This window comes from Cervus canadensis, chromosome 2, assembly GCF_019320065.1.
Source record: "Cervus canadensis isolate Bull #8, Minnesota chromosome 2, ASM1932006v1, whole genome shotgun sequence".
Classification (NCBI taxonomy): domain Eukaryota; kingdom Metazoa; phylum Chordata; class Mammalia; order Artiodactyla; family Cervidae; genus Cervus; species Cervus canadensis.
The window spans coordinates 18,823,009-18,838,031 of record NC_057387.1 but is presented as its reverse complement, the minus strand read 5'-3'; the positions used below and the strand labels follow the sequence as shown (position 1 = coordinate 18,838,031).

The 15,023-nt window shown below is 57.9% G+C and overlaps 1 protein-coding gene across 3 annotated transcripts; it reads left to right on the top strand.

Moving 5' to 3' along the window:
- Positions 1-524: 524 nt before the first annotated feature.
- Positions 525-13,903, top strand: SEMA6C (semaphorin 6C). Of its 3 annotated transcripts, XM_043457928.1 has the most exons (20): positions 525-993; positions 2,986-3,035; positions 4,754-4,925; positions 6,575-6,689; positions 6,980-7,043; positions 7,200-7,256; positions 7,616-7,717; positions 7,941-8,031; positions 8,230-8,349; positions 8,527-8,615; positions 8,910-9,127; positions 9,397-9,528; positions 9,794-9,946; positions 10,177-10,350; positions 10,622-10,768; positions 11,042-11,119; positions 11,246-11,301; positions 11,471-11,515; positions 11,869-11,964; positions 12,399-13,903. In XM_043457928.1, exons 3-20 carry the CDS (start codon positions 4,808-4,810, stop codon positions 13,436-13,438), a joined length of 2,895 nt encoding a protein of 964 aa, XP_043313863.1. In that variant the 5' UTR covers positions 525-993; positions 2,986-3,035; positions 4,754-4,807; the 3' UTR covers positions 13,439-13,903. The 3 variants fall into 3 exon arrangements, with proteins under 3 accessions (XP_043313863.1, XP_043313873.1, XP_043313877.1); XM_043457938.1 differs by lacking the exon at positions 11,869-11,964; XM_043457942.1 differs by lacking the exons at positions 525-993; positions 2,986-3,035; positions 4,754-4,925; ... (3 more) ...; positions 7,616-7,717; positions 7,941-8,031 and adding an exon at positions 8,039-8,122 and having other exon boundaries at positions 8,230-8,326.
- Positions 13,904-15,023: the final 1,120 nt, after the last annotated feature.

Here is a 15,023-nt window from a genome sequence, read left to right as displayed (position 1 = left end):
GGCTTCAGCCCTACTCACCTGTCCTTTTCCATCAACCAGCAGCCTAACTGCTGGCCACCCTGACTTCCTGGCTCCCTAGTTTCTGGCCTACTGGCCTAAGTACATCTTGCTTTGACAGTAGGGATAGGAGGGGAGATGATGAAGATAAGGCAAATTTCCTGGCGACATCTTCCTTTCCTTTTCCAGGCCTCAAGCCCTCAAATGCATGCTAGGTCTCCCTTACCCGAGTCAGGATGAACCAGAGGAGGCACATGAGAAGAATAAACGATTTGATGTAAAAAGAGTGGAGAGGAGGAATAGAGGTTTGGGGGCAGAGTAGGGGAGAGGTGTACCCAGGAGCAGGGTGGTCAAAGACATTGGAGAGAGACGAGAGGGAGGGTCACGCCGGCTCTGACAGCCCAGCCCAGCCGAGGTCCTCGAGTTTCCTGTCTGTCTCTCCTCCCAGCTGCTGTTCCTTCCTCTTGTGAGAGTTCTTCCCAGGGCCTCTCCATGTTAAAGCGTGTGACCCCTCCTCTGACCGGGTCGCAGCGACTGTCCGTGGATCTCGCGCCTGGCTACGGTCTCCTGCTCAGCCTCCCGGCCAGGCCCTCTCGGTGGGCGGTGCTCCCGACGCCCCTCCTCCTCCGAGAACTATTGGTGGAGAGGTGTCGAGAAGGCGGTGTCTAACCGGCCTCCGAGAGCCCGATTAGTAATACGGACCCCGAGGCGGGCCGGAGGCGGGTCCGGTCGGGATGCGGGCGGGGCGGCTGGGGCCCGGCCCAGAGCTCCGGGCGGTCGCATTGTTTTCCTCCGCGGAACCGCGGCGGGAGTGGGGTTTGCGACTGGGACCCAGGACTCGCGCGACCTGACAGCGCCCGGGAGCCCAGATCCAAGCTCCATCCAATTCGGTCATTCACCACATCTCACTGGGGCCCCAGCCGATTGAGAACTCGGCGCGGTGCGCGGCCGCTGCTCGACCGCTGCGATCTCTCTCCCGTTGACCCGGATCTCGGAGCAAGTATCCCGGAGTAGGGCTGGGCTGCAGGGAGGCGGGGAGGATCGGGGCGCCGAAGGCCGGGGGTAAGCTTCGAAGTGCCAGAGGGACCCGGGAGGGCGCCAGCGCTCTGTCGTGCTTGGATGACGGAGAGGGTCAGCGGAGTTGGGGTGAACCGAGGGAAGAGGGGAGCCCCGCTAGGGCACTGTGGGGCGCAAGGTCTGCGCGCCTCTTGTGACCTGGCTTCTCCGAGTCGCATCCCTTGCATTGAGGAGCGCGAAAGGCATTATTTGAGGCGCGCATCCTACAGAGGGTGGAAAACCTGGTCTCTTGCCTCCCCAGCAGAGAGATTAAGGCTTCGAGACCCGTGGGGAAACGAACCCTAGCGTTTTCCCTGCAGGGATGGGAAGGAGAACGCGTCGTTCCAGACTTTGATGTTCCGGCTGCACCTCTGTCATTGTGCAAGCGGGAATCTTAGCACCTCCCAGCGGGGTTGACTTGATCATAGAGTCGGGAATGGGCCCCCGAGGAACATTAATCCTAGAGCCCATAACCTTCCTTCACCCCACTCGCCCAGGGGCTTTGTTAGACCTTGGTCTCGCAAGGCGGAGAGCCCGGCTGACGATTGCATCTCCAGCCCGCGGACCCCGCTCTGCGCTGGCCGCAGGCCCGCCCTCCTCGGTTCCAAGCTTCTGGCCCTGTTTCCCTGGCCTCGGAGACCCGCCTCCGCTCCCAACCCCCGCTCCCATCCCTGTTCGATCTGCGCCTGCAGGCCCCTCCAGCCCCTCCTCCCGCTAACGTGGCTCTGGGACCCGGTCCCGGCCCAGACTCTGCTACCCGCCCCTCTCCGAGCCCCAGATCCAGTGAGGGGGAGACACGTCGAGCCCCTGGCCTCGGGCCCACCTCAGGCGAGGCTCTAGACACCTGGATTATCCTCGTTCGGGGCTGGGAGGGAGAGGGGGTAGGTAGCAAGCCTGGGGCTGATAGCTAAGGGTGAGAGGAACTGTCTTGGAGAAGGGAAGGCGCCTGTTCCCTGAGGCTCCTTGGTGCGCCCCCCACCCCCCACCCCATCCTTAGAGGAACGTGGACTGGGGCCGGCGACCAGCCTGAAGGCTTCCTGCTATTGTCCCCAGCCGGGTCTCCCCTTCTCCATCCCCTCCCCAGCCCCCTGCTAGAATCTGGCTATGACCCTGGCCACTCCCCAGAGGTGGCTGCAGGGCCAGGAGGAGAGAGAAGGGCTGTTTCCTCTTCCCAGCAAGGGGAGAACCTAGGAGGGGGAGAAAGAGCTGGCCAGGCCTCCCCCATTTGCTCCAAATGTGGGGTGTGAAGCAGCTGGGATTGGTCCTGGCAGGATAAGCCTTTCCCGAAGCCAGGGGTTGCATGGGGGCAACTCAGATGCTGCTCACTAAAATCATCTATGGGAAGCCCTCTTAAAGACAGCATAGTTAAGTCTGGGGGGCCAGTGCAATGGCCAACCAAGTGTTTTCAGAGGCTGGACTAATCCAGTCTAAAGTGGGGGGTAGGGTGGAGAGAGGTTGGGTGGGAGGGAGGCAGGGCCTGCTCTGAGGGAAAGAAGGGGCTGGGGGTGCTTGGTATTAGAGCATTTTGCTTAGGGATGAAGAACATGCAAATGATATGCAAATTAGCCTCTATTGTCCCCAGCTAGGGTGCTTTTGCTCAGACAGCTGCTGGGTTCTGAAGGTTTTCATATGGGAGTGGTCGGCATGCCCTCCAAACTCTCCCAATCGCCCCTTTGCCCAAGACTGGTCCTGAAGTTCCAGGATTTTCTGGGTAGGGTCCAGCCCCAGTCCCTGCCCTTGCCCTCACAGCTCTAGGCATGAATGGCCAGCACCTTTGTAATCAAGCTCAATGTCAATGCGTCCCCCAGTTCCAGGGCAGCATCTCCCCTACCCTAGCCTCAGACTTCTCCTGATGTTCACATTTACTTTTAAGGGATGTGGTAAGGAGGTATAACTCAGTCTCTTCCCTCCTTCTGCCCCTTCTTCCATCAGGTCAGAGGTCTCCGATCCCCCTCAAGCCCCCACAGGAGTCACCACCCCAGGTAAAGAAAGGGCAATAGCCCTGAGGGTAGGGATGGAAGTAGGCATGGCCTGGGAGCAGAAGGGGGTCAGATCATTCTCCCCACTTGCCTGAGACTGAAGTTGTTTCCTGGGTGAAGATACCAGTTGCCCAGGGCAACTTGGGGGCGGGGCAGGAGGGGGAGGATAGGAGACAAGCTGTGTCCCTTTCTCTTCCCCTGGGAGCACCAACATCCGGAAACATGGTGGGGGGGTGGCAGAGGGAGGCTTGGCCTTTCAGCACCAGAGGGTCGTTAGCTAGCTGACTACTCTGCCCCTGGGGAGGGGGTCATCATTAGGTGCTCCTACCCCTTCCCCTCCTCCAGCTCTCTTGGGATCCCATCTGACGTCAGCCTCCCCATCAGTGACGCTGGATTGGGGGTGGGGTACACTTGGGTCCTGGCTCCAAGGGTGGAGTTGTGGGGGAGATGGAATGGGGTAAGCCTGGAAGCCCAGGGTCTCTTCTTTGGGGGACATGGCAGGACAGGCAACTGAGGATTAGTGAAGGATAACTGTCTGTTCACGGAAAGGAGGGAATCTCACCCTTGCTGACCTGATTTCCTGGGCTTACTCAGCCCCTCACTTCAACTTCAAGGGAAGGCAGGAAGCTGGTGTTCACCTCCCACTGTGGGTTCCAGCCAGGGTCAGCTTGGCTGGGGAAGGCCGATGGAGGCTGATGGGTGGGAAGGAGGGCTGTCTTACAGTCACTTCCACCATATCTATCTTTTCCTGGACTTTGGGCTACAATCGCCTGCCTGTCATTGAATTATTTATATTTTCATTCCAAGGCAGCCCAAAGAGGGAAGGAAGGGAGAGAGGGACATATTCAGCCATATCTCCTCACTAGTACAGCCCCTTCTATGACTGGCTTCTCACAGGGGGTGGGTCCACTCTTCTCCAAATTGAGCACATGCAAGGTTTCTTAGGAGTCGGCGAGGGAACAGGGGGCTAGGGAGGCTGGGAGGGGGCACAGTGGTCGGGCAGACAGCTGCAGCCAGAGCTAAATTTAGCCTCTGATCTGGCTTTGATGCAGATTCATTTTTGGCTAAGACAGCCCCCCTCCCCCGCCCCCCTCCCTACCCAGCTTCTCCCTAGCAATGGAAAGGGCCCTAGAAGCAGGAGCTTAGACCAGGGCAAAGACCCCTGGGCTGCTCCCCAACTCTGTTCCTCCTCAGCCCTAAACAAGATGATGGCTGCCTCACAGCTGCCTCTACCAAGGCACAGTGCCTAAACCGCTCCCAGGGTGCCATGGGGGTCTGTGAGGGAGGGGAGGCAGACATGGTATCCTCTTCCTCCCCCTGGTGCCAAGGAATCACTATTTATAATTTTAAGGCTTCAGGGTCTAATTATAGCTGAGACGAGGTTAGCAAGAGGGGGCCAGGAGGTGTCACCTACCGAATGTCCCAGGCCCAGTCAGGAGAGAGGAGGAAAGGCTGAGTGAGAAGGATGGGGGGAGGGAGCGGGCGTATCCTGTCCTTACCTGGGGTCACACTGGCAGGCTTCACACCGGCCAGTTTGGGCCAGTTGGAGAGGGAAGGGCCTTGAGTGACAGTGACAGCCGGCTGGCACTGAGGCAGTGCCAGAGATAGGATCCCTTACCCTTCTCCACAGGGTCTTCTGGGGATAGACCTGGGAAGGAGCCCTCCCACTTCAAAGGTGGAGGAAGTTTGGCCCCTTCCCCCACTTCTGTCTTCTCTTTCAGGGCCAGCATATGGGTGAGGGGGCACCCCCTGGGGCCTGAGTTGCCCCACACAGAATGCCCCGTGCCCCCCACTTCATGACCTTGCTGCTACTACTCTTGCTGCTCTCAACTCCCCACACCCAGGCTGCATTTCCCCAGGACCCTCTCCCTCTGCTGACCTCTGACCTGCAAGGTGAGTGTGGTACCCTGACCCTCTATGTGCGCTCAGCACTCAGTCTTGGCAATTAGACACTGAGACCTTTTGTGTGAGTAGCAAGCTGAAGGAGGGCTCTCAGTCTCACGGAAGCTAAGAGTTGACAGGAAAGAGGAGCAGACAGCTGGAGTGGCACTGAGGCCAGTCACTTCTCATCCGCCAGCCGACTTTCTTCATTTCCAGGCAGCATTGTTCAGTGATAAAGAACATGGACTCTTGCTCAGACCAAACCTTAGCAGGTTCAAATTCCTGTTAAAGCTGCTCACTTTATGAGCAGTTACTTAACCTTCTTTGCCTCAGTCTCCTCATCGGCAAAATGAAGATAATAATTGTATTCTACCAGGAATTCCCTGGTGGTCTGGTGCTTTCACCACAGTGACCACAGGTTCAATTCCTAGTTTGGGAACCAAGATCCCACGGGCCATGAGGCATGGCCCAAAAAAAAAATATTTTACCTCATAGAGTTATTTAGGGATTAAATGAGGTAATACAGGTAAAGTGCTAAGAACACTGTCTGGCACAGAGTAAATGATGTATATGTGTTTGCTATTATTATTAGCTACAAAATGAAGGCTTGGGACTCATTCAGTGGTTCCCAATACCTCTCACCTCCCTCTCCACCACTTCATCACCACCACATCTGGGTCCGTCACGGTGAGACCTACCTAATGTCCCAGGCCCAGTCAGGAGAGAGGAGGAAAGGCTGAGTGAGAAGGCTGGGGGGAGGGAGCGGGCGTATCCTGTCCTTACCTGGGGTCACACTGGCAGGCTTCACACCAGCCAGTGTGGGCCAGTTGGACAGGGAAGGGCCACTGTCCCACCGTGACAGACCTTTATCTATCTGCAGCTTCCTGTTATATATGTAGAATTTAGAGTAATTTTAAGGTTGAAGGAATGGCAGTTAGGTTATTGAGAGTAACTGTTGGGGGATAGATAAGAGTAGCAAACATTTCCATGTGCCAGGCACAGTTCTAATCATGGTACAGATGTTAAATCATCTCTCTCTCTGAACTCTGGGCTCCCTCTGAACACTGATGACTGGTTTCCATGATCAGGCCAGGTGGATGCTGGAGTTGGTCAGAGGAGGCAGAAAGCTTGGAGGATTGAGGTGGTCTGTGAAGAGCCTTGAGGGGAGGGTGCAAAAAGAGGGCTGGGAGAGATGGTGTGAGGAAATGGTCTACATGGGACAGCATACAATGTGGAATGAAAGGGAATCGCTAGCCCTAAGGCAGATCTAAGAACTGGGTTGGGCTCAGTTCTGAACTCAGACAGACCAGGATCTGAATTGGGGTGCCTGCCACTCCCAAGCTAAATGAGCTCCGCAAATTTTTTATTGGCTTTAAGCCTCAGGTTCCTCATCTATAAGATGGTACCAACCTACTTCATAGGGTTGTTGTCTGAAATGAGACAATGCAGCTCAAGTGCTAACACAGTGCTTGGCAGAGGTGAAGTGCTCAGAGTTAGCTGATATTGTGTTTATTAATAGCCTTATTAATACTGTTATTAATACCTCCCAACTCATCTCGCATATCCACTATGTCCAGGGCTGGGTTTCCTCTGGTTGGAGAGGATGTTGAGGGAGTGTTGTATCCTGAGGGCATCAGCACCCACCCCTCTGTGCCTTCTAGGTATTTCTCCACTATCCTGGTTCCGGGGCCTGGAGGATGATGCTGTGGTTGCAGAACTTGGGCTGGACTTTCAGAGATTCCTGACCCTGAACCGGACCTTGCTAGTGGCTGCCAGGTAAACTGGCTGTGGCACCATTGTGGGGCTGCCATGCCTGTTCCCAGGCAGGCATGAGACCTGCATGGCCACTGCAACATTTTGCAGAGGACACGTGCAGGTGTACAAGCCCCGGGGTTTGGACATGCTAGGACCCAGAACATAGTTGCCATGGTGTGGAGTCAGGGGGAGAAGACAGGGCTGGAGGTCTACACTGTCCCCGAGCAGCTGAACACGGACTAGGTAGGGACTCAGGAGTTCAAGTGGGGAACCATGGCTTGGCTCTGATCCCTCCTTGCTTATCCCTTCAGGGATCATGTTTTCTCCTTTGATCTTCAAGCCCAAGAAGAAGGCGAAGGGCTCGTGCCCAACAAGGTAAGGGGCTGTGGGGGAGGAGGTTGAGGCATGGAGATGAGGCCGGAAAGGTCTAATGGGGATCCAGGGGGTGGGAAGAAGGCTCCAAAAGGGAACCATGATGTGCAGTGGGTCTAGGTTGCACCATGATTTTCCCTCTTCTACTTTTCCCTCCAGTATCTAACATGGAGGAGCCAAGACATGGAGAACTGTGCCGTGCGGGGCAAGCTGACGGTGAGGAGTGGGATGAAAATCTTGAGGGTAGGAGATGACCCAGCCTCCAGGCTCTGTCCAACTGACCCTCCACTGTACCCAAATCTCCACTACTTCTCTTATCTCAAGTCACAGAGGAAAATATACAGGAAAGGGAATTGATGATTTTTAGCTTCCTTTACACATCTCACACAAAAGAAGAGTGAGGCTCTGAGAGGCCAGAGAACTTGCCCAAGGCCCCAGGACTAGTAGTAAATAGCTTCTTTGAAACTTTACCCCCTATCGCTCTAACTGGCTCAAGGAGGATAACCCTACTTCCATGACCCCCTGTCCCACTCCCAGGGAGCCCTGTGGCTGACATAGAATTCTGGATTCTCTAGGACGAGTGCTACAACTACATTCGCGTTCTCGTGCCCTGGGACTCCCAGACGCTCCTTGCCTGTGGAACGAACTCATTCAGCCCCGTGTGCCGCAGCTATGGGGTACAAAGGCGAGGGTGGGGCATCACGATGGGAGTAGGAGGAGAACTCAAGCTGGGCAATCAGTTTGGTGGGGATGCACAAGCAGGGGTTGGGGGACGGAGTGCCCAGGGTGGAGGGTCCAGAAGAGGTGGGGCAAGGAGGCAAGGGGACATGAGGAAGTGGGTTATGGAGCCAGACTTGCAACACCCCAAGGGTTCCAAGAACCTGTTCCTTCTGCCTCCAGATAACTTCACTGCAGCAGGAGGGTGAGGAGCTGAGTGGGCAGGCTCGATGCCCCTTTGATGCCACCCAGTCCAATGTGGCCGTGTTTGCAGGTGTGCACCTGGGCATGTGAGAAGCAGGCATGTGGCTGCCATGTTAGCCCCTTTCCCAGTTTGGTCTTTCCTGCATGCTCCTGAATCAGGGGTAAGGTAGGGGCCAGCATCAGGCCAAGGTAGGGGTGTGGGAGGCCCAAGAAGAACCAACATACAGATCCCTGAGCCCCCCTGATGCCACCCTACCCACCCCTCCAGAGGGCAGCCTGTATTCAGCCACAGCTGCAGACTTCCAGGCCAGTGACGCTGTGGTTTACCGAAGCCTTGGGCCTCAGCCCCCGCTCCGCTCCGCCAAGTACGACTCCAAGTGGCTCCGAGGTCAGGGTGGGCCTAGGGGAGGGAGGCTGCTCTTGGGGAGGAGGTGCAGGGGGAGGGCTGCGGGGCAGGTGGTGGGAATTGTGTGCAGGTGTGCTAAGGGGAAAGGCGGCGTGGGATCAGGAGATTCTGGACAGGTACAGATACTCTTCCATACCGTTCTTGCCACTCCCCACTCAGAGCCACACTTTGTCCACGCTTTGGAGCATGGAGACCATGTCTACTTCTTCTTCCGAGAAGTCTCTGTGGAGGATGCCCGGCTGGGGAGGGTAAGGAGGTGGGCACTGGGGGTGGTAGCTAGAGGGTTCTGCTGGATCCTAGGAGCCAGACATTCAGGGAAGAGCTCCTGGCTGGGCTCAGACCCCCACTGTGGAGCTGCCCTCAGGCCTCTGTCCCCTCATCCTGCTGTCCCTCACCTTGACCTGGACTGACCAACCACACATCCTTCCTTTGCTGTGCCCCTGACATTGGTCTCTTGGTACTCTAACCCCACCAAACCGCTCTCATTCTGCTGGCCTGGGGGCTCTCTCACTGATCTCCTTCCTCCCCGACTCTCCCGACAGGTGCAGTTCTCCCGTGTGGCCCGTGTGTGTAAGCGTGACATGGGTGGCTCACCTAGGGCCTTGGACCGCCATTGGACATCCTTCCTCAAGCTGCGGCTCAACTGCTCTGTCCCTGGAGACTCTACCTTCTATTTTGATGTCTTACAGGCCTTGACAGGGCCTGTGAACTTGTATGGTCGCTCTGCTCTCTTTGGGGTCTTCACCACCCAGACCAATAGGTTGGTACTAGACTAGTCAATGTAGCCCAGTCTGTCCCCTTCCCTCCATGCCTCCCAGCAACAAAGACCATCCCTCAGAGCCTACTGATGAGGGTGGTGAGGGGAAGCTCCATTTTCCTGTACTTTCTTGGCATGGCCCCCAGGGGCTGCCCCGCTCTCTCAGGCTCTCCCCTAAGATGGTATGTGAAGGGGGGCGGCCAAGTCTTACCTGGGATGCACTCTGCTGTCCCTTCTAACACCTAGCCCACATCGTTCTCTGGCTCCCTCAGCATTCCTGGCTCTGCGGTCTGCGCCTTCTACCTGGATGATATCGAGCGTGGGTTTGAGGGCAAGTTCAAGGAGCAGAGGAGTCTGGATGGGGCCTGGACCCCTGTGTCTGAGGACAGGGTCCCCTCCCCCAGGTACCCAGGATGGGGGGGCTTTGGTGGAGGCAGAAGCAAGCAGTGTCTGCTCCTCAAATAGGTTATGAGAAGAGGGCAAGGTGTCCAAGGTCTGGGGAGGAAGCTGTCATGGGTTGGCAGCAGGGAAGGGAAGCAGTAGTGTGAATGTCTGTGTGCAGAGGGAACAAGGGGCCTCCCAGCCTTAGGGCAGGCTGCTGGGGCTTAGTTAGGCTCTGTGACCACCCGCTCCTTGCCCTAAGGCTGCCTCTTCCTATGTGTCCTCCAGGCCCGGATCCTGTGCAGGAGTAGGTGTAGCTGCATTGTTCCCCTCTTCTCGAGACCTCCCTGATGATGTCCTGACCTTCATCAAGGCTCACCCACTCCTGGACCCTGCTGTGCCACCTGCCACCCATCAGCCTCTGCTCACCCTCACCAGCAGGTATAGAGCTAAAAAATCCTGACCACTGCCATCCGCCCCTCACCCACTCTCTTTATCTGACCCTAAAAGGTAAATCATATTAATAGGAGGAAGAACCTATGAAAGTGGGAGGGACAGAGCTAAGAAGGAAACCCTGGGCCGGGGGAAGGGCAGAGAAGGGGTATCCAGGTCCTTGAAACCCTCAATCTTCCACTGGTCAGGCTATCCTGACCTGAGGCCTATTCCTCCAGGGCCCTGCTGACCCAGGTGGCTGTGGATGGCATGGCTGGTCCCTACAGTAACACCACAGTCCTGTTCCTTGGCTCCAATGATGGGACAGTGCTGAAGGTGCTGCCCCCAGGGGGGCAATCTGGGGGCTCTGAGCCCATTCTATTGGAAGAGATCGATGCCTACAGCCCCTCCCGGTGAGCCCTTTGTCCAGCAGGCCCCCTGCAGAGCAGGGATGGGATGTGAGGTGGGAGATGGGGATATGGGGATGGGTGGGGACTCCGATATTGGAAGTTGTGGGGAAGAGAGAGGGACTTGGAGAGAAGATGACATTGTGTGGCATTGCAGGGTAGCCCCATGAGTTGTATTCAGTTGCTTGTATGCCTCCCCACCTTCTTTTCTTTACCTCACCCAGGGAAAAAGGAGCCTCACCTGCTCCATGTCTGACTCCTTCTGGCCTCACCTTAGGTGCAGTGGGAAGAGGGCAGCCCAAACAGCACGGCGGGTCATAGGGCTGGAGCTGGACACTGAAGGTCACAGGCTCTTTGTGGCTTTTTCTGGCTGCATCATCTACCTCCCTCTTAGTCGATGTGCCCGGCATGGGGCCTGTCGGAGGTGAGAGGGACTTGAGGCCAGGCTCCCTGGGCCTGCAGGCACAAAGGCATTGGGGGTGGCAGGGAAATGCAGGGGATGGTTGTGTGTGGTGGGATGTCCACAAGCAGCCTGCAGGTGGGCAGTCGCCAGGGATGGGACTAGGGATTGGTGTGGATAGGATGGGAGTATCAGGCTAGGAGCCTCCTGCAGGCCAGGGTGAGAGTCAAAGAGGCAGGGGAATGGACTGTGATTAGAGTGGAGGGTCCCAGCCTCATATGACTCAGTTTTCCCTAGGAGCTGTCTGGCTTCTCAGGACCCATACTGTGGATGGGACAGCTCCAGAGGCTGCGTGGATATCAGGGCACCTGGTGGGTAAGTAAGGGGCTCCTGGATCTCCTGAGGAGAAAGCTCCCCACTACTAAGAGAGGAGGCTGAGGGCTGGGCTGGGGGAGGGGACAAGAGGTATACCTGCACTGAGCCACCTCCATTTCCTCCTAGGATTGATGTGGATCCAACTGGTAACCAGGAATCCATGGAGCATGATGACTGCCAAGGTAAAAAGGGCAAAGGCAACTATATCCATTGTTGAGTATGGCTCTGATGGCCATAGACACCATCCCAGGTGTGGGCTTTTGTCCTTCTCTCCTTCTGTGGCATGGTCATGCCCATCAGTTCCTCATGAAACCTACCACCACCTTCACCCTTTCTTTCCCTGTTTCATAGATGGAGCTACTGGAAGTCAGTCTGGTACAGGGGATTCCACTTATGGTGAGTTCTGTTGTCCCAACTTCACCATGCTCAGCCCATACTCACCCAAGTCCATGCCCCATGGCAGCAGCAGACCAGCACTCTGGACACTCTGAGAGAGTCTCAGAAAGGGTTAACATTCTAAATATCTAGCATATAGCTCAGTGCTTGGCCCATAATAGGATGCCTAATAGATAGTTTTTGAACAAAGAAATGAAAGAATGCCTTGCATGGTAAGCCCGTCCCCATTCCCAGAGGAAAATGAAGGCTTCAGCTCCGGACTTCTGGGTTCCAAAGGGGGTGGGGGACCCGCTGCGGGTATCAGAGGTGAAGAACAGGAGTCTCACTGGCTCTGACCTGGTCTCTGTCATCAGTGCTTCAGAGTCCTGGTCCTTCCCCTGAGACCCCCAGCCCCCCCAGTGATGCCCACCCCCGGCCCCAGTCTTCCACTCTTGGAGCTCACAATCAGGGTAAGGGGGCTGGTTGGGAGGGATAGGAGTGAAGTGTGGAGCTGCCGATTCTTGAAGAATTCTAAGCCCCTCACTGATCCTTGTTTGGTGCCCACTAATAATGCCTGTTTGGAGCCTCCCTTCCTTCCCCTCCCCAGAGCTGGCCCTCCCAGCCCCGCCTCCTTCAGCACGGGCAGAGTTTGGCAGTTGCTCTTGGCATGGCTACAGGGGCCGGAGCTGGGATGAGACTCCCCAGGCCCAGGCTCTAGCTTGTGTGTGATTGGTGGTTGGGTGGCCTGTGTGTGTTGAGGGGTCAGGGGAGGAGACTCCTGAAGCGGGTCAAGGCTGTGTCGGAGTGAAAGCAGAGCAGTAGTCGGAGAGAGGGACACTTCGGAGCTTGTCTTCCCGCGGGCCTACCTTCGCTGAGCCTCCCTCTCCTCCCTCTCGGTTGGCAGGCGTGCGCCGCGACCTCCCGCCAGCCTCAGCCTCCCGCTCAGTCCCCATCCCACTCCTCCTGGCCTGTGTGGCCGCGGCCTTCGCCCTGGGCGCGTCGGTCTCTGGCCTCCTGGTCTCCTGCGCCTGTCGCCGAGCTCACCGACGTCGGAGCAAGGATATCGAGTCCGCCGGGATCCCACGTCCTCTCTCCCTACGCAGCTTGGCCCGGCTGCATGGGGCGGGTCCAGAGCCGCCGCCGCCGTCCAAGGACGGAGACGGGGCACAGACGCCGCAGCTCTACACCACCTTCCTGCCTCCTCCCGAGGGCGTACCCCCGCCGGAGCTGGCCTGCCTGCCCACCCCGGAGTCTACGCCAGAGCTGCCGGTCAAGCACCTCCGCCACGCCGGGGGTCCCTGGGAGTGGAACCAGAACGGGAACAACGCCAAGGAGGGCCGGAGCCGCGCCCGGGGCGGGAACGCGGCGGGTGGTCCCGCGCCGCGCGTGCTGGTGAAGCCGCCGCCGCCTGGCTGTCCTGGGCAGGCCGTGGAAGTCACCACCCTGGAGGAACTACTGCGCTACCTGCACGGCCCGCAGGCGCCCAGGAAGGAGGCCGAGCCCCCGGCCGCCGCCCCTTTCACCTCGCGGCCCCTGCCGCCCGAGCCCGCCCCCACCCTCTTTGCCGGCCCCAGCCTGCTGCCCCGGGACTGTGCCCCGCCTCGGAGGCTGGACGTGCCCCCGGAGGGCAAGTGCCCGGCCCCCGCCGCCCGGCCTGCGCTCTCCGCCCCAGCTCCCCGGCTCGGGGTGGGCGGCAGCCGGAAGTTGCCCTTCTCCTCGCACCGTACACCCCCTGCGCTGCTCACCCGAGTCCCCTCGGGAGGCCCCTCCAGGTACTCAGGGGGTGCCGGGAGACACCTCCTGTACCTGGGTCGGCCTGAGGGGCACCGGGGCCGCGCCCTGAAGAGGGTGGATGTCGAGAAGCCCCAGGGGCCCCTGAAGCCTCCCTTCGTCGGGCCCTCCTCGCAGGCGGCCGTCCCTAACGGCAGCCATTTTAACTTTTGAAGGGAGTCGCTCCAAGGCCTCAAAAAGGGCCCTCGAGGCCCATGCCCTCAGAGGCCGTGAGCGTGGACGCGTCTCCAAGGACAGATGACCTCCCTCTCTGTTCCACACCTCCAGCCTTCCTGGACTCTGAGAGTCTCCCGGGGTCCCTGCCCGCCTCGGGTTTATTTATTGACTGCCGACTGTCTTTTCCCCCTGTCCTCGAGAGAGGAGTGGGAGGTGAGAAGCTCGCCCCCTCAGTGAGCCAGCTTTTCGGGGGTAACTGGCACACTCCCACTCCCCCTCTCCCTCAGCCAAGCTGCCTTAACTCGCCCCTCCGGGCCTCCACAGACTGGGCCCCGGGCGGGCCGCACGGCGGACGGCCGGGGCTGAGCCACTCGCGTTGTGTACAGAGTCCTCGGGCCTCCTGGGACGTGCCTCCTCCTACTATGTAGGAGCCTCCGCTTCCCAATACAGCTGTGTCCCCGAGCCGCTGCCTGACTTTACTCGCGGAGCGGGCGGGGCGGGGCGGGGCGGGACGGGACGGGAACGGGTCGGCTACTCTGAGCATCTTTGCTCCAGAATTTCTGCCTTCAACTTGCCCTTGACTCTCTCCCGAGTAATTGGGATGGCTGCGGACCCACCGGGGTTAATCAGGAAAGGTTTCCTGAAGGAGACAAGCGAAGAAATGGTGCGTGGAGATGAACCAGGGCCCAGGAGACCCCGGGTAGAATTTAGGTGGGGTTAGGGAGGGTACTCCAAGCCCGTTTCTGGATCGAGGTAAGAGGCACTTTTTCGTAGAATGCTCGACAGGGCGGGAGGAGGGTATTTGGGGCGAAATAAAATGAAGCTGCAGTGTAAGTGATTGAAGTTTCGCATCAGGACATCTTGTCAAAAGAGAATTTCGCTGGAAGAACGTGGGTCGCAAGAGAAGAAGGCTACACACACACACACAAAACCAGCAAAGGCTTCACTCCTGGAGGAGTCAGGGGTTTGCCCCAACAGTTCCCTAAGGAGCAGTTACCCTTCGCAGAGCCAGAGGGGCGCCGAGAAGCGTGATTCTTTGCACGCATGCGTATCCTCCCCTAGCGAATGCCCCTGCAGCACTCCAACCCCGCGTGCCGAAGATCAGCTAGCGTGTGTAGTGAGGTTCCTCTGGCCGGGGCTGGCTGTAGATACCTGTCCGTTACTCCCGGGGACCAATGAGAGGGATGAACAGGATCTGCCCCGCCCACTACCTAGAGCTAAGGACACTTAAGGCCCTGAGCAGGCGGTGGCCGCTTTTGCGGATTTACAAGTCTGGGTTTTTACCGGCGCGTGGTTGGAGTATCCCACAGGGTTGGAGTCCTAGACTTCCCTGTCGCCGGCGCCGCCTAGAGGCCAGTTCACGCCTTGCAGCTAAGGAAATCTCCCCGGGCGCTCTCCCGGTTCTTTGCCTAAAAGGCTTGGGCAGCAATCCGCTGGAACAGTTTGTTGAAGAACCGTGAGATGGTTTCTAGCTCTGCCCTTTACTCCTTGTTATCCTGCCGATTCATAGATCCACCCTTAGCCTTAGCCTGAAAACTGGGGTTGAGAGGCTCAAGTACGATAATGTATGAGGAAACTCTAA